The sequence below is a fragment of the Apis mellifera genome, linkage group LG3 (assembly GCF_003254395.2).
Source record: "Apis mellifera strain DH4 linkage group LG3, Amel_HAv3.1, whole genome shotgun sequence".
NCBI lineage: Eukaryota > Metazoa > Arthropoda > Insecta > Hymenoptera > Apidae > Apis > Apis mellifera.
This window is the reverse complement of record NC_037640.1, coordinates 2,294,141-2,312,543: the sequence shown is the minus strand read 5'-3', so window position 1 is coordinate 2,312,543 and position 18,403 is coordinate 2,294,141. Positions and strand designations below refer to the sequence as shown.

At 24.2% G+C, this 18,403-nt stretch overlaps 3 protein-coding genes and 1 long non-coding RNA gene across 6 annotated transcripts; 3 read left to right on the top strand and 1 right to left on the bottom strand.

Annotated features, from left to right (window-relative positions):
• The first annotated feature begins 1,713 nt into the window (after window positions 1–1,713).
• On the top strand, window positions 1,714–2,859 carry LOC552148 (thymidylate kinase). 2 transcript variants are annotated; one of them, XM_006557994.3, is made up of 4 exons: window positions 1,714–1,850; window positions 1,967–2,068; window positions 2,214–2,373; window positions 2,444–2,859. In XM_006557994.3, the coding sequence occupies exons 2-4, from the start codon at window positions 2,011–2,013 to the stop codon at window positions 2,796–2,798; spliced, it is 573 nt and encodes a 190-aa protein (XP_006558057.1). In that variant the 5' UTR covers window positions 1,714–1,850; window positions 1,967–2,010; the 3' UTR covers window positions 2,799–2,859. The 2 variants fall into 2 exon arrangements, with proteins under 2 accessions (XP_006558057.1, XP_624530.3); XM_624527.6 differs by having other exon boundaries at window positions 1,809–2,068.
• A 1,238-nt stretch (window positions 2,860–4,097) lies between these two features.
• On the bottom strand, window positions 4,098–8,775 carry LOC100577678 (putative uncharacterized protein DDB_G0286901). 2 transcript variants are annotated; one of them, XM_006557996.3, is made up of 3 exons: window positions 7,395–7,545; window positions 6,371–6,965; window positions 4,098–5,552 (listed from the first exon to the last, which is right to left on the bottom strand). In XM_006557996.3, exons 2-3 carry the CDS (start codon window positions 6,856–6,858, stop codon window positions 4,172–4,174), a joined length of 1,869 nt encoding a protein of 622 aa, XP_006558059.1. In that variant the 5' UTR covers window positions 6,859–6,965; window positions 7,395–7,545; the 3' UTR covers window positions 4,098–4,171. The 2 variants fall into 2 exon arrangements, with proteins under 2 accessions (XP_006558059.1, XP_003249200.2); XM_003249152.4 differs by lacking the exon at window positions 7,395–7,545 and adding an exon at window positions 8,503–8,775 and having other exon boundaries at window positions 4,099–5,552.
• A 56-nt stretch (window positions 8,776–8,831) lies between these two features.
• Window positions 8,832–10,708, top strand: LOC100577721. Its single transcript, XR_119759.4, has 3 exons — window positions 8,832–9,106; window positions 10,152–10,412; window positions 10,483–10,708. It is a non-coding gene; the product is annotated as an uncharacterized LOC100577721 (long non-coding RNA).
• A 1,298-nt stretch (window positions 10,709–12,006) lies between these two features.
• LOC100577743 lies at window positions 12,007–16,887 on the top strand. The gene is made up of 10 exons (XM_026439719.1): window positions 12,007–12,324; window positions 12,397–12,656; window positions 12,810–12,931; window positions 13,174–13,586; window positions 13,672–14,073; window positions 14,354–14,611; window positions 15,516–15,581; window positions 15,651–15,743; window positions 16,193–16,382; window positions 16,450–16,887. Exons 4-9 carry the CDS (start codon window positions 13,209–13,211, stop codon window positions 16,247–16,249), a joined length of 1,254 nt encoding a protein of 417 aa, XP_026295504.1. The 5' UTR covers window positions 12,007–12,324; window positions 12,397–12,656; window positions 12,810–12,931; window positions 13,174–13,208; the 3' UTR covers window positions 16,250–16,382; window positions 16,450–16,887.
• The last annotated feature ends 1,516 nt before the right edge of the window (window positions 16,888–18,403 follow it).

The window sequence follows — 18,403 nt, the reverse complement described above, 5'->3', positions numbered from 1 at the left end:
ACACGCATCCGTTCGCGAAGAAAGAAAAGGAAAAGACTTTATTCTGTTAGTGTCCGTAATTTCCATAAAACGAACAGTCTTGAAATTGTTCGAAGGAAAATAATTCTATTATATTTGTGTGAAATAATGTTCTTTTCCGCCATTAATCACAATTGGAGTAAAGCTGGTTTTGTCGAGTCTTGTAAAATATATTAGATTATCTGATTTTATATTCATGACAAGTATACTCTCAAGCATATATATTATGCATAAATTGTAGCATATTATTATTGAATCGCATCTTTGTGTATGTTACATGTATATACATATATATATAGATATATTGAAATTTATGATTTGTAAATATATAAGCATAAGTCTCTTCGAAAAATATAACAAATTCGCGTATTGATATATACTTTAAATAGAACTATTTGTCAAATTATCTTTTTTATGTAGATGCCATTAAATAAAATTGAAGAAATTCATGATTATTATATTCTGATTATATAGTTTAAAAGGCAATATCAAAATCAGAATAATTCTTTTTGTGAAAAATGGCATTAAGGTACAAAATATGTTGTGGTTACGTTATTGTTAAAAAAAATATTTTCTATTCAAATTTAATCTTGAATTGCTTTTAACTATCTTGATTTCGTTGAGCAGGGTTATCTATTTTTGTTATGATCATTACAATACATTTTGCGAAATTAATAAGACTTTAATAGTACATTTATCTAAATTTGATTGATTTTAAGATTTTAGATAATATTTAAATTTAATTGATCTTAAAATTTCAAATAATATCTAAATTCGATTATTGATCTTAATTTATTTATCGTAAGTTTCAGTAATAATTAAATTCAGTAATAATTTTATTCATAGATTACGAATAGATGATAATTGAAAATTAATTGATTTTTTATTTCATTATTTAATTCGATTTGCTCAAATGCTCCCTACGTGATATACTCGCAGTAAAGTAAAAGTCAAAATAAAATTTTAACATAAAAACGTTAAAGTTGAACAGAAGTATTAAATGAATTGTGCGTAATGTATGTATAGAGTGGTTTATAAATGATGCGATTCTGGCTTAATGTAACATATTATAATATATCTTTAATGCACTTTACAATTCAAATGTCGATGTATGTTTATGGGAAATACGGATAATGAAAAATGTATACTGTATATTACTATTACTATTATCTCTATTATTATTGCTATTATAATAAAGAATAATACAACTTATGAATCTTAATCTTTTGAAAATTTGTTTTTCTTATCGTGAAATATATATTCATTTTCAAATTATTTTATTTTTTATTATTTATTGTTTTTCTTATATAATTTTTATTATGCCTATATATTTACACGTTTTTTAAATTTTTTTGTTCTCATTAATACTATATTCTTAACAACAGATCAAATTAAGGTTAAATTGCATATTAAATATTAATAAAATATAGATAAGTAAGTATATGCATAATTACTACATGTATAACTATTTATTTTAATATAATTTAGTTTTTTATTTTAGTTTTTTTAAATTTAACTAACTTTTAAATTTATAAAGTATAATTTATAATATTAAAATATTGTTTTAATCAATATTAATTCTATAATCTATAAGACGTTGAGATGATTTTGAAAATATAAAAAATGAATTTAAATTCATTAAATAAGTTTTTTTTGCAATGTAATAAAAATAATTTAGATGTTTGATAATTTACATATGATAATATAAGATACATAAGATAACGATAATATTCCTAATGTACATAAGATAATTAACCATATTCACTTCGTTTCTTACATAAAACTATATTTATTCATTTCATTTTACGTATAAAATACAAACTTTCATTCCGGTAATTATATGTACATGTATGAAGGGAATATTTAATGCTTATATTTTTAATAATTAAACAAAAGATTTTATTAAATTTTTTTTAAAAAATGTCAATAAGACGTGGTGCTTTAATAGTTTTAGAAGGATGTGATAGAGCAGGAAAATCTACTCAGGCGAAAATGTTAATAACTGCTTTAAATAACCTTAATATTCCTGTTGAATTGCATAGCTTTCCTAGTAAATATATATTTTTATAATAATTTTTTAAATATAAATATAATATAATATATTGTTGAAATGTTATTTTTTATTTATTATATATAATCTTATGAAATGATAATTGACAAAAATTCATCATTATTTAACTCAATGTTATTTACAGATAGAACAACTACAATTGGAGAAATAATAAATAATTTTTTGACTAAAAAAACGGAACTTCCTCCTGAAACAATACATTTGTTGTTTTCTGCAAATCGATGGGAATGCAAAGATGAAATTTTGAAAACTTTATATAAAGGAACTACTCTTATTATTGATAGGTAAGTAATTAACAAATCTTGTATCTTAATCTCTTTACAAAAAAATATTAAAGTTTTAAATATAATATAGATACGCTGCTTCTGGTGCTGCTTATACAGCAGCTACAACTGGCAAAAATTTAAATTGGTGCAGAGAACCTGATAGTGGACTGCCTTCTCCAGATTTAGTTATTTATCTTTCAATTTCCAAAAAATCTCAAAGTTTACGTAGTAATTGGGGAGATGAACGTTTTGAAAATGTTGAATTTCAAGAACTTGTTGCTTCTAATTATGAAAAATTAATAGATAAAACATGGTATGTAATTAATGCAGATGATGATAAATCAGTAATACATTCTCAAATATTAGAAAAGGTAATAGATACTATAAAGAATGTTAAACATTCACCTATAGAAAAATTATATGAGTCTGATAAAAATAGTTAGAATCAAATATAAGAAAACTCTAACTCTAATATCTTTAATTTATTTTAAATTAATTATTTTATCATATTTAGTAACTATGATAAAATAATTGCTAAATATATTTTCATATAATAATTTTGTGATTATCATACAAATATAATTTTTCTAGAAAAATATATTTTTTTAAAATATATTTCATATAAATACAAATATCTAAAGTTTAAGGATAAAATATGATAAAATACACTTAATATTTGAATTTCAACTTCAAAATAATTTGAAATTTTCAAGAAACTTAAAGTCTTGAAGATTTTTAGATTTCCAAGAGATTTAGATTTTTAATTATATTCGAAGTGATTTAAAGTATTTTAAAATCTATTATTAGATATATCCTTTAATATTACAAAATATTTTATAATGATTAGATTGGCATTTAGAATTTTATGTACATAATTTATTAAAAATATAAAACAGAAATCTATATAGATAAAAATACAAAAAAAAATTAATATGTTTAAATTGATAAATAATTTTTCAATCTATGATTACTAGAACTTTTTTTTCATTTAATGAAGTATTTATTTTAAAAATTTTTTTATTTTATCATTTTATATATGTATTTCATACGAGTTTTGTTCCATTATAATGTTATATAAGTATATATAATTTTTTTGAATTTATTATATTAATATATAATAAATTCAATTTAATAAAATGTAATAAAATAATGAAAAGAATTTATTATTAAAGAATAAATTGTTTTATTTATTTCTTTTATCACAAGCCTTAATATGAAAAATATGTGATATAAAATATAGTAATATATTAGAGAGAATATAGTATTGTAATTTATCAATAATAAATAATCCAAATATGTTATTTATTTTAATTAAAAAGCATATATAAAAAAATAAATCACTAATTGAATTTTTAAAAAAAATCTTTGAAAAAATATTAAAAATAGTAAAAATAAAAATATCAAATGTATGTATCTTATATTCTATGAGCACTAGAATTATGCAATTATGTATTAAATTATTAATGAATTGTTAATTATACATTAAAGGACATTTATATATGTTAAATAACTTTGTATCAATTTTGATATTCCACTTTTGTAATAGTGATATTTAAATAACAATTATTGATTAAGAATTATTGATATAAAATTTAATTTTATTATTGTATCAATTATTGAAGGAATTGTATTTTTTATATTATAAATAATATTTCAAGCATATTTTTCTTCTTGAAAATGATTTTTATTTATAATTAGATCAATTTTTTACAATACTGCTTTTTTAAATATTTTATTTTTTTACTATAAATCAGTAAAAAAAAATAATGAAATGAAATTTACAAAATTTATGATTTAAAAAATCATGATAATAATTTTAATTTTTCGGAGAAACAGACGGTTTTATACTAAAAATACACGATTCAATGATATCTTTTTTATCTTGTTGCATGCCTGAAGGATAATTTACATCTGGAGAACCAAAAACAAAAGTGGTTTCGAATTGTTTGTACCAATTATGATCTGTTCTCGATTTCTTTGTTCTTGGTTCATCTGTTTCAGAAATATCTACAGGATTATTTAGATCCAAAGAATTTTGTTGTTTCTTTTGAGAGAAATTCATAATTTTCAAAGCACTTTTATTTATGGGTAAATTCAAATTTTGGCTTTTATCATAATTTTCTTTCTGTGATTCAGATCCATTAACAAATGATATTTCGAAAACTTGTTTTTTAATTATTTCATTAGAAGCAATTTGTTCAGGGATTTCTTGAGATAAAACATTCCAATTATTTGTTGATGTTGATGGTTGATTAAAATTGTTTAAAAAATTGGTGGAAAAATTTGTAATTATTTTATTCGCACACTCCGATTCTGTATTATCTTGTTTATTATTCAAAAATTGAAATTGTGATAAATTGTTACTACTCTTTATGGTTTCCTCATCAGTATTATTATTCATACTATCAATTATATCGTTTAAATAATTAACTTTTGTAGTCGACAATAAAGTCAAAGTTTCGTCTATAACTTTTTGATGAGATTCTTGCATCTCATTCTCTTCTGGCTCTTGTCTTTCAGGTATTTCCTTTTGGAATTTCTTTCTTGAAGAAGCAATGTTGGAATCTTTCGGTAAGCTATCTTTAATATTTTCTTGCCGGATCATATATTGATTTTTATTCTGTTCCTTCTTAACAAATTGAGCCTCATTATAAGTTCTCTTTCGAGATTTTCTTTGCTTAATATTCATATCGATTAGATTTTTTTTCAATTTCTTACTTCTTATATGATCATTCCATTCTTTTTCATGATTCGTTATTACAGGACAGTTTAATTTTTGATCCGTATAATTTTTTATCTCCGAAGGCATTGATCGATATTTTTTGATAATTTTATTCGATAGTTTTTGAATCGTATTTTCATTATTTTTTATAATCTTCAAATTAGAATTTGAGTTATTTTTGTTAATTTCTATTATGTTTTTACGATTACGAAGATTGTAATTATTTTTTTCATGTGATACTTCTTCGTCCAAAAGATTGTCATCGAACATCACAAATTTTTTAAATGATATACCCATTTTCAAGCTATCCCAGCAATCACAATTAATTTGCAGAAAGCAATCGTCGGTTCTAAAACGTGTTCTTTGAAAGCTAAAAATGATAAGCTCTCGTGGTATCGTCTCCCATGCTTCGATCAAAGATGTCAAAATATCATGAAGATTCCATTCCGTAATATCTTTCAACTGTTCTGCATATCTTTAACAAACATTTTATAAATATTTAACAAAGAAAAAAGTTAAGATAAATATATATTATTATTATTATATTGCGTTAGATAACATGCTATATCGTTATATATATATATTTATATATTTTATATAATATTTGTAAAATGGCACTGTATATCCATTTTTAATTAAAAAAAAATCATTTAAATTAATTGAAATTTATTGAAAAAAATTATAATTTTATTTATTCACATCAGTTTATTATATTGTTTCAGAATTTTATCATCTGAATTCAAAAATAGAAAAATTACTTGTGTAATGTATCTATTTTAATTATTTATGTATATCTATTTTAATTATCTAAATATAAATTATAAGGTTTTTTAAATTAGATTTTTCTAAACTGATTTTTCAGCATAAATAATTTAATATTCTTTTTATAAAAAATAAAAAACTATATTAATTAATGCAGTTCAAAATTGACTGTATTTGTAAATGTGATAAAATATCTGTCATAATTCAAAGATTTTTAGTTTTAAGATTCAAGATATCAAGATTCAATTATATTAAATAATTATTGATAAAAAAAAATATATTTTAACCTTGACGTAATAATTATTTATTACATAATTAATTATAATTAATTATAATAATGTTATAGAATATATGATTTTATATGAAATTAATTTATTAAATTAAATTAAATTAAGACAGAATTAAGATAAGAAATGTCATATTTTTAAATATTTCCATTGAATATTAAAAAATTTTTCCAAAATCGCGCATAGAAATGTTTGAAAAGTTAGTTTCGGAGTTTTCAAGTAAAGCCTTTCTCTTGAGACTTACCTTCGTCTGAAAACCATCTTGACGTAATGAAAAACGTCTCTCCGCAATGGTCGTAAAAACGACGGAAAATCTTCGGGAAAGTAAACGAGTTGTATATTGCTCGCCACGAAATCCTTGAGCGCGCGCATCCTGTTTCGTTGTAGAAATAGCAAAATCTTTCGATTACACTTTATCATATAATCGTTCACATTCGACAACCAATTTCTGAACAATTCATTTCCAATATGAGAATTTTTGTTGTGACAGTAAATGTGCTCTTTCATTGTTATTTTGGATGGATATGGTCCACAGATCAAGAGTGGCAATTTCGTCGTCCCCGTTGAGTTACAACTCATCAAAATGATAATTTTATTTCTCGGCGCATTGTCTAAGTTTGGATTTTTAGCGTCATTATACAAAATCTCTGAAGGAAATACATCCGAATACATGGTCAATTCATCCGCATGAAAAAAATCCTTGTGTCTGTATTTGATTATTGTCGATCTCATCAGATCGATCCATTTGTGATAATCGGTAAATATTATGTTCGTCAAATCGATAGAAAAACCATGATCGTGTAAAAAATTGTTTAACCATTTATCCGAGCATCTGAAACCTATATATTATATAATAATACAAATAAATATAAACTATAAACAAAATAATCAAACTAATTTAATCGTATCATTTGATAATATCTGGATCGTATATTTTATATGTTTTTGACAATATTGAAGAATATTTTATATTATAGAGTTGTTTCACACAGAATTGAACTATATATGTAGAAAAATCATTAGTTTAAAAAATATTGAGTTGAATTTTATAAAATTTGTAAATTAATTTCTGTAAATTAATGATTTTTTTATATAAATAATTTAATATTCTTTTGTAATTTAAATAAACAAATAAACTTTTGTAAACAAATAAACAAGTTGCATCAGTTAATTCATTTAAAATTGAATAATTTTATTTTAAAAAATATCAATAATCTTTATATAACCTCTGCGTATTGATCGATAAAAAAATAAATTAGAATATGTACCGCTCAAAATTATTTCAATTTTATTTAAGACATTTTTTTAGTATTATTAAAAATAAGTGATATATTTCACATAATTAAGTTATTTTGTTTGAATATATGTATACAAAATATTAATATATTCGTAAAACATCTTTAAAGAATCGATTCTAGAGTATAGAATGTAGACATTAATGGAAGCTTATTTATTTTATTAAATTATAAGCAATTGAAGTTTATGCAGGATAGAAATAAAATGAAATAACTTTTTTTTTCGTCTCATTTCATTTAATGCAAATTTAAATTGCTTATAACTTAACTTAATTAAGCCTTTTTTATAATTTTTGTATTTGCTTTTTAGAATTTTTTCTTCTAAAGATGTTTCGCGAATATATCATTATATGTATACAATAAATATTGAATATAAAATAATTTTTCAATTTTGCTATATTTACATATATAGTAATCAAAAGTAATAGAAATGAAAGTAACATGTTAAATAATTTAAAATAAATAATTAATAATAAATCAAAATAAACATGATAAACAATTCAATATATATATATATCAATCATTATTCGAAATATCATAATCGAAATATTTATCTACGTATCAAAATCATAATTGAATATAAAATAAATAAATAAAATTTATTAACTAAAATTTTAAATAAACTATTTATCATTCAAATCATTAATTGTTAAATATATCTAATTGCAATTCGAGGTTATTCGAAAAGTAATTAGTTATAACTTTGAATAAAACAAAAATTACTAATACTAGATTGTAATACCAATAGTCAAAAATATGCGTATAACTTCACATAGTAAAGTAGAATATTTCTTTTTTAGGTTAATACACACTGTTGTAGAAATCATTTATTATTATATTCTATTTCTGCATAACTTTATCTGATTTTGATTCCTGATTATTATAACAATTATTATTCAATAATTTAAATAAATATATAAAATTATTACGTAAGAATTTTTATCGTAAACGTAAATACGTAATACTAAACATAATAGTTTCCAAATTATTATATTTATAAAATGAAAATTTTATCTCATATATATATATATATATATGAATCAATTATCATAAATAAAATATTATCAAGAGAATAAAGTACCATTGACACCATATTTTTTTGTCAGTTCGAGAGCCTTTTCTCGTAGCATATGCTTGTCGAAAAAATTATTCATTGCATGTTCTCTACAAGCCCATTCGAATAATTTCTCTTTTATTCTCTTCATAGTCATTTTCGAGCTTATTTTATTCGTGACATCATTTAAAAATATCAATGATAATTAGTGATTTTACGTAAGAAGACTAACGTTATTTCTTAATTGGACATAGTTGCTGGATTCACTGTTAATTTTCGATTATCGAACGGATATCGTTTCTCGATTATTTATGCGATTACTTGGAACTATTTTCAGAGTAGTCTACCTAAGATTGGAAACTTAAAGCATCGTTCTTAATTATTATTCCTTATTTTTCGCGCAATTTTCTAAGAAAAAAATTGTTATTTTATAAAATCGGTCACGATTACAAATTCGGTAAAGAAAGTTAGAATAATTTAGAATGAAAATTTATGTATTAGATTCTAGTATTTATTTATATCAAAAAAGTGATACATAAAAAAGTGATACGTTCTAAAAATCATATAAATTTTATTACGACAAATTTTTGATGAAAAAATTTTATTCACATTTTTATTCCTATATATCTTGGTAAGTAATAAATAATAATATTTATAAAAATTGTATTGTTTTATTAGTTGATTCTTAATGGATTAAATTAATTATAATAATTATATATTTATAACAAATTATAAAATATAAAAAACATGGAAAAAAAGATGGATGAGAATGAGTTTGGCAATCATTATAAAGATCGAAATATGAACAATTTATTCGAATTCTTATAAGAAGAATTTTCTTAAAAAAATTTAATCTTTCATTCTTATTCGTTTTTCTTTCTCATATATATTTTTTTAAAATTTGAATTTAGATCTAATATTGAGTTTAAGATTTATTTATTTGAAACTATATTTTAAACTTTTATGTTAATATGATGTAATATGTTAATGTGTCATGTTAATATGTTTATGTTAATATGTTAATATGTAATATTAAAAATATTTTTGCTGAATATTCGAAAATTAGAATCAAATGATAGTAATATAATAATATATAAGTAATTTACATTTGCATGAGATAAAATAAAATCTCGTTTTCAAAGCCAATCAAAATCAATGAAGTGATTCTCATTTTAAATATTTATCAAAGTCAGTGTTCCAATGACGAATGATCAAAGTGTGATATTTATGCAAAAAATTTAGCTCATAGCTTTGTGAAAGCAATTTTCCAGGAAAATGGGATACAAAGAGCTTTTATTTTCCTGGATATGCACAGTCAGGCTTGTGCATTGACCGCTCGATGAATATCATTCATTTTGTACACCGAGTTAAATTGCATTTCTCCGGGGCGTCGTCCTGACGAGACATTTTACATCATAAATTTTCATCTAATACTCCACTGTCTCATATTTTTTGTTCTTTATCATTCTCGACATTTCTTCTTTACTTTCTGCTCTGCTTTTCGCGATCGATTATATCTTTAAACAGTCGAATACGATTTATCGTTACAATTTAGATGCGCCTGCGCTTTTATCAACAAGCAAAATACATAAATCATTATGTTCAATTAATTGATTTACCATTAATTTTAAACGAATTTGTTGTATATTTAAAATCAAATTCTATTTCACACATAGCTAACTCATGAGATAATGCGATTGGAGAAATAAGCAGACACGTTACAATATGTGTGAAAGCTTCATCAGCCGATGGAGAAAATCTGATTAATGGATTTCGTATTCTCACGCCATTAGCAACATTCGGACAGGACAGATTCCACTAATGATCGAACATCATCGCTCAAAATGAGTCAGAATACGATAGATTTTAACGAAAAGTGAATTCTTCATAAATTGATTTGATTGAGTTGCATTTTTAACTCGATCGAAAGCAATAAGGTAATGAAAAAGTAAATAAAGTCGTTAACTCGTTGACAAATATTTTCATAACGAACGATTGTTTTTTCAGATCGTGAAATAAGCGACAGAGGATATTCACGAATGCACAGTTAATTGTTTAGAATTGTATACAGACGTGTGTCGTTTAGTTTATATTATTTTGGATTTCGATACGATGACGCAAGTGATATTGCATTATCATTTCTCAGCCCATAATGTGATAGATCGCTAATCCAGTTGAATAAAATTTGAAATAAGCAATTAAATTATATTTATATTATCATTTAATTTATTTAAATTAAATAAGAATAATATTAATATTTTTATATGAACATATATTTTTTTTTATAAAAATAATATATAAAGTGGTCCATTTAATTTTTATTTATTATTTGGAATAGCTTGTTTGTTTTTGATAATATTAAAAAATGTTTTCGAATATTTTGATAATTAATTTTTTTATAAATAGATATAGAAATATAGATATAAAAATCATGTAAAAATGTTTTTTAAGAATTTTTAATGTTTAGTTTTATGAAATATTTATGTCGAAAAATCATTAGTCTAAAAAACATTTTATCTTGGATTTTATAACATGTATTATATGAAAAATAAGGAAGATGTGAAGGGATGCTCATCAATTCATGTTTTTTTTGTTTTTCATACATCAAGTTTTGTAAAATTCAAGTTAAAATATATTCTAAGTTAACTATTTTTCGACATAAAAAACTTAATATTTTTTTAAATAGAAAACTTAACGACTTACATTTATTAATGTATTAAAAACTATATAAAGACTATATATAAAAAATTAATTATATTAGGATATTTATTTTGAAATCATTCAAGATCATTTTTATCTAAAATATTTTTTAATATTATTAAAAATAAATATATATTCTAAACAAAATTAAATGGACCATTATACAATTATTTTGTATATTCAATATAATTTTGTATACAAGATATATTATTTATCTTGTATATTTATATATCTTTCAGAAAAGTTAGTTACATAAATTATCTAATACATAACTGTATATATTTTCTTTTACTCTTCCAAAACTATGAAAGATCTGAAAAAATATTTCAAAATTATACAATATTAGGAAAGATAGATTATTATTATTTATTTGATTTAATAATCTTGAACTTGCAAAAATTAATATCGAATTTTTAAATTGAAATATATATTTTTTATTACATATATCTTTTAATATAAGTTATATTATCAAGATATGAATTCTCAAAGCTTGACATGCTGACAAAATTCACCTTTAAATCTTTCATATAGAATTATTTTTAAAAAAATAATATTTTCTAGATTAAATTAACAACATTTGAAGATATGAAGATTTGATGAAAATGAATATCAGAAATTCATGGAATTAACAACTTTGGAGGAATATTATCATAAGTTTCATTTAATCCTTTTCAAATATTTATATCAAATACATATATATTATAGATCAAAATCACTAGATAAATCAAAAAATAATAATCAAAGTCAAGATCAAAGAAATAATATTTATATTTTTAAAACTCTTAAATATATTACTTTAAAGTATTATTAATATAACAAGAATAAAATAGAATAAATACAATAAATATAAACAAAGATGAAGAACATAAATTAAAAAATTTGTGCCATTATGAAACACATTTCATCATTGATGAAGCATTATATTCAAGGAATTAATAAATTTAAATATTTTCCATCGTATCAAATTTTTTATAATAACTAATAACACAATAATCATGAAAATAGATTTTTGTCCAACTAAAATTGGTGATCCATCATACTCTAATAGCCATTATATGAAGGAGAAATCAATAAAAGCTCGTGATTTACAGGAATTTCCTGAAAAAAAAAAATAAATAACAAATGCATCAGTATTGTTTCGATAAGAAGGTAAATCCGCTTAAGCGTTTTGTTATTCTACTTTAACCGTTCAATTATTCATAATTCAACGATGATTGGAAGGTGGACGCTTCCTGATCGTACAGTCAGCTGCAAATCTACGTTCATATATGACTGTTTGGACAAACGGCATTAATTCTTGCTTTATCACGGCCGATGGGAAACTCTGTTTTCCCTGTTATTTATACGGTTGCTCGGAAACGTTCGACCATTTATCGGCCCACTGAGAATGATCGTGCATCGCAATTCCTCTTCAAAGTTTAACTGGATCCTCATTAAAGAATAGTTAAAAAAATTCCGAAGTGCGGGCTTTGTGTTACCAGGTAATTCAAATGATTTTCCACCGAATATTACGAATAATTGAAATTAAAAAATATTTTTAATTTATGGATAATTGGATAATTCTGTAATAATTGATACATGTATTAAATCATTCTTTTTCCTTTTTTTTTACTTTATATTTTTGTTATTTTCAGAATGGTCGAGATTTGATCCTGCATACTTGTACTTCAATGGTCACTTTATCAGTTATAAAATTTTACAGAAAGTCTTCTTAAAACTACTTTGACTTATTTAAAAAATAATGATTAGAGATATCGTAAGAATCAAATTTTTTATTCAATCATTTGATTATTTTATTTGATATATAATTATAAAAAAAAATTAATTGATAAAATTTATTAGTAAAAGCTCAACAACACCTCACAAAAAGCACAAAGTTTTAAAATTTTATCCATTTCAAAATCCAATTCTTCTCTGCAAACAATAAAAAGTAATGTTTTCTCCAAAATTTTCTCCTGAAACTTATCTCCATCCCCCCTTTTTCTTTTTCTTTTACAGATGAATGTTTCCGTGGTACGATCTGTTAATAAAAAATGATGAAATCCATCCGAAAAGAATTGGCGCGTTACCCGGCGAAAAGGGTTCTCCCATTAACGAAGCCGCGGTTGAAACCGTTCGACGTTGAAACCACTTTCGCGGAAGTAACTCTGGCGAGAAAAGAGCACACGAGAAAATACCACGGCCCCGACTCGCTCTTGTATTCGGCTATTTATCCCGTTGTGTGCGTAATGAAAGTGTTCGGTTTGGCGCCCTACGATTTCACGGGTGACGAGATAACACCCTCGAACGCATGCCTCATATTCTCGTTCGTGTTCATTGGTATTTATTGCCACATCATATACATAGTGTACAAAAGATTCCTCAACGTGAGGAGGGACAAAGCGATTCTCAGCGTGGTGGAGACGACCAAGGTAATTCCCACCGTTTTGCGCGATCTTATGGTAAGAGTAAGAGAGGGCCAATTTATATTTTTCCACGGTGTTAACGTTATCGCAGGTAACCGTCAATTACCTCGTGGCTATGCACGATCTAATTTTCACGATATTCACGAGGAAAACGTTCAGCCGTATTTGGAACGCCCAGCAAGATTTCGACGAGAGGCTCAGCCAATTAGGCTATCCACGAAAAGAGACAAAGATCAAGATCGCGGCTTGGATACTTTTGGCGAGTCAGATAGTTATTTGGACGGCTGTTAATCAGAGCGGGATGTTTGCTTTCGAAGAGACGTGGACGTTTAACGTGAGCTACATGTGTACTTATATCGGCACCGCGACAGCTGTGTACAAATTTTTCGGAATGGCAAGCTTTCTCGGCCTCCGCTTCCATCAGCTCAATCAAATCGCCAAAGAGAATTTACCACCCAGAGTTGGATATAAAAGTAGCAACGTCAGCAGGCAGGTAGAGTATTTATGTGTAATTGATTTAAATTATGTTTATGTTTTATAAATAGTGATCAAATAGATTTGAACATGAATTAAATTTTTAGAATATTTTATTTAGGTATTTGAAAAAAAAAGGAGTCATATTTTATTACAAATTTGAATCTGAAAACAATTTAAATTTTCTAGTAATTGAAAGTAGTCCAAAAGAAAAAGAATTAAATATTGATCAAGCAGATCCCATCATATTGTAAAAAACAAAATAACTAATAAAAATGTTTCTTGTTTATTCGAGCAAGACAATCCAAGATTTACACAACGATTTGATGCTATCTAGCGAGACACTAGGCTCTCTTTACTCGTGGTCGCTATTGTTCTGGCTTGGAAATTTGAGTATACACAGCGTCAGCAATTTGTACTTCATCATCGATTGGGTTATCTTGACACCCTGGACCAACATTGCTTGGCCTCTCATCATTAACATGTGGTGTTGGCTGATCGGATTTATAACTCAACTTTTGGCCCTTCATATCGCTTGCGATTATACGATAAACGAGGTAATATTGATTTCTTTTAAATACAATAATTCTACTTTAAAGATAGACCATTTCTTTTAAAATCCAATTTAAACATTTCGAAAAAAGTATTAAGAATAACTTTGAAATTAATTTAACGTATTATTAATAAGATCATTATAAATTATTTTTCTATAAATAAATACATCTGCCATGTAATTTAACCTTAGAACTCGATTGAACTCTATTAAAATTAGGAAAAATTTGAATCGCTATAATTCCGAAAATAATGACTCTTAATCAATGAATCAACGATCATTAGAAGCGCGGAATCTTACCCTTTAAAATACTTTTTCATTTATCTCGATACGGTTTCCCGTTTTCGAGATATCATCGTGTAAAGGAAAAGATAATTTTTAGTCATTTCTTATTTTCGTCTTTATCGTGCACTCGGATCTCTCGCTCGCACGTCGTCTCACTGATCTATCCCAACCTCCAGACATAATTCCTGGAAGATACGTATACATTTCCAAGAAATAAATGTAGGTCATGGGCCTCACAGGCCCATTTATAAACTCTGCATTGTACTAAATACTATAGATGCTTTAAGTCTTTATATCTTTATATCTATGTCTATTGATAACTTCAATTGTATAGTTTCTTCTATTTTCTGAGGGTTTTGATAATGAAATTGTAATTTCATTAATTTCATTTTTTTTTTTAGTTAATACGAAAAATATAAAATTTTTTAAAACTATAAAAATTTTATCAATTTATTTAAAATTTATTTGTTTCATTCTTTTATCATAACTTCTATTTGTGAATATAAAAAATTAAAATTAATTATTGCAATATACATATTTCAGAAATTACAGTATATCCATTTCTTCTATACTTTTTTTTTTCATCCACCACAGATTTTTAATCGCAAAATCCCTAATTCCAGGCTAATTTTATGGGTGCCATTCTCATCGAATGGGATGCAAGGACAATACAAAAATTTCCATACAAAGCAAGTATCTAAACAAAACATTATTTCATATGATAAAAAATTATATTAATAATTGTTATTTATTCACAGGATAGTTTTCGTACTTCGTTATACTTATTAAACAGACGTCTTCGTTTCTCTGCTGGTGGTCTTTTCGATATTAAATTGTCATTGCTTTGCTCGGTAAGTTCATTTTCTACTTTTTCAAAAGTAGAAAAAGATTTTTACAAAAAGATAAGCTCTTAATTGAAAACGATATTCTTTTACTCACACGAACCAACTCGAAGAAAATCCATATTTATTTCTCGGTCGTTCCAATTTCGCGTTTTTATCCTCTATTAATCGCAAGATTAATCTAGTTTAATAACTATAGCTTTCAAATGTTAAAGTATCATAAATTGTATCACGAAATTACCTTGAAAACGATATCACAAATTATTCCTCCATTCCACATCCGTTCATTATCGAAACGAATTTCTAATGAGTCCGTTGATAATCTAATTTCGAGATAATAATTTAAATCAATAGTGATTTATCTATGATTTAATTTATTTCGACTAGAGAGTAAAGTCAGTTTTACAAAATATTCAAAAAAAGGATTAATTATTCAAGAAGAAAATTATTTTTTACAGATAGCCCATGTGATGTCAACGTATCTGATAATTCTTTTACAATTTCCTTCGAGTTGAACGTTTCAAGAATCGCGATAAGATTGATTAAATATCGCATCTTGAAGAAATATTATTCAAAATGTTATTAGTCGAATATTTTTCTCGCACTATTTGCGTCTAGACGATCAAGCATACTTGAAACTACTTTCTGGTAAGTGGTGCATGTAAATATGTTGAATAACTACTCGAGAATATACAAGAGTATTCTATAATTGCAGGTACAATTGGACAAGAGATGATTTGTTGATACTGATATTTATATTGATATGATATTTGAATTGTTGATATTTTTTTAGGTTTGTTCAAGATCAAATGAATGACAGTAGGATCAAACTGTCCTTGTCTCAAGCATTTTTTTTTTTATATTTTTAATATTATTGGATTATTTGCAGAAGAAATTGAAATAAGATTCCTAAAATAAGATTTTATTTGAATTTATTTTAAATTATAAATCAATATTAATATATATTAATATATCATATGCATGAGAATTTGTAATTGTCAAAAGATTCCTCTTAAATTTTAAGAGAATCAATTTTTTGGGAAATTTACACTCGGATTGAATAGGAATTTGTTAACTACAGTGAGCAGGTGCGACAATTTTCTCTTTGTTACGCTTTTATTCAATAAATAAAGGACGTAATCTAATACTGGAATATGTTAAAATTCGATGATATTGAAATGAAAAAGCAAATTTAAAAAAAATTAATACATTCTCAAAAATTCAATCAAAATATTCTTATATTAATTTATTTATAATTTGTTTCTATATTAATTAAAGTAAATAAATTTAATATTTGAAATATTATTTGATTTTTTAATAAATTTAATTTAATCAAATAAATTTATTTGTGAATTGCAAATTATTTGATTTTAACAAACAATATTATTATTAATTTGTAAATAATATGTGTATATTTAAAGAAGTGAAATGTTATCTAAATCCCAAGAGAAACATAAATAATGATAGTGATAACTTATTGATAATGAATTATTTGATTTAATAAATATGTAATAACAATTTTATTGTACACTATTAACATAGATTTAAAATAACTGAAATATATATACAATTAAATATTTCAAAATTTTCATATAATCCTGTCAATCAAATCATTAATCATGCATATTTTAATATTTTAAAATTCGTGTTTATATTATCATAGGTTGAATGATAACTTAATATTCACCTTCATCAATTTTATTGATTTATCAAAATATAATAGCATATAACAAATAAAATTTTATTTATTAATAATGACTTTATTAATCATTTATAATACTTTTAATTTAAAATATACTCAATGATGCTCCTAATAAATAAACTTTAGAATATCATCTCAAAATGATAGTTGCCTATTATCTTCATTGTTATCGTTGAAACCATCCATTGCATTCATTTCCTTATTAAGAATTTTACGATTCTAAGGAAAATCGCTGGATGTAGTTATTGGTTTCCTTAATAAAGTTTACGAGAGATAGGTCTTCGAATCACTCTATTAAAGTTATGAATGAATTAAAAATTATACGTCTATACAAAATCGATACGAACTCGTAAAATGTCTCTTGTCGCAGAGATAGGTGAATAAAAAGATAGAAAATAAAATTTTTTAATAGCTCATGGTCCAAATTTAAAGAAAAACCTTTTTATCCCATCATCACAAGGACAAGAGAAAGAAAAAGAATAAAAAAATCATTGAGTACCACTGGACACAGATACGTAGTAGCAATTTTCTAGGCCATCAACCTGGAAAATTGCTTCTTCCCTCGTTTTGTCGACCTTTTCCTCTTCTTTGCTGTACGCAATCGTCATTGCATGCCAATTCTCCCTTACCGGTGTAACTTTATTAAGCTCATTATGGGATTCATAACTCATTTTATTAAAATATCAATGGTAACTTTAATTGTTCCCTTGCTTCTTTGAATTTTATTATTGACAAGGCCTACATTTGTTTTTTAGATTAATTTTAAAAAAGTTTAGAAAGGGTTAAAAAACTTTTCACAAAAGGAAGGTTGATCTTTTTCTATTAATTATATTTTTTTAAATTTTGAATTTAATAATATAAATAATATTTAAAAAAATATGTCATCTTTATATGATCTTTGAATACATATAAAGAAAAATTAATTATAGTATTTAATATCAGTCTGAAGTCATTTAATTTTTATCTA

Excerpts from the sequence above, each read along its gene's own strand:
- LOC552148 (XM_624527.6), top strand. The coding sequence starts at position 1,939 with ATGTCAATAAGACGTGGTGCTTTAATAGTTTTAGAAGGATGTGATAGA. Across the intron at positions 2,069-2,213 it reads TGAATTGCATAGCTTTCCTA|ATAGAACAACTACAATTGGA; the intron begins GTAAATATATAT and ends TGTTATTTACAG. Across the intron at positions 2,374-2,443 it reads ACTACTCTTATTATTGATAG|ATACGCTGCTTCTGGTGCTG; the intron begins GTAAGTAATTAA and ends AATATAATATAG.
- LOC100577678 (XM_003249152.4), bottom strand. The coding sequence starts at position 8,632 with ATGACTATGAAGAGAATAAAAGAGAAATTATTCGAATGGGCTTGTAGA. Across the intron at positions 6,966-8,502 it reads AAAAAAATATGGTGTCAATG|GTTTCAGATGCTCGGATAAA; the intron begins GTACTTTATTCT and ends TATAATATATAG. Across the intron at positions 5,553-6,370 it reads AAGATGGTTTTCAGACGAAG|ATATGCAGAACAGTTGAAAG; the intron begins GTAAGTCTCAAG and ends TGTTTGTTAAAG.
- LOC100577743 (XM_026439719.1), top strand. The coding sequence starts at position 13,209 with ATGATGAAATCCATCCGAAAAGAATTGGCGCGTTACCCGGCGAAAAGG. Across the intron at positions 13,587-13,671 it reads GCGTGGTGGAGACGACCAAG|GTAACCGTCAATTACCTCGT; the intron begins GTAATTCCCACC and ends ACGTTATCGCAG. Across the intron at positions 14,074-14,353 it reads GTAGCAACGTCAGCAGGCAG|ACAATCCAAGATTTACACAA; the intron begins GTAGAGTATTTA and ends TATTCGAGCAAG.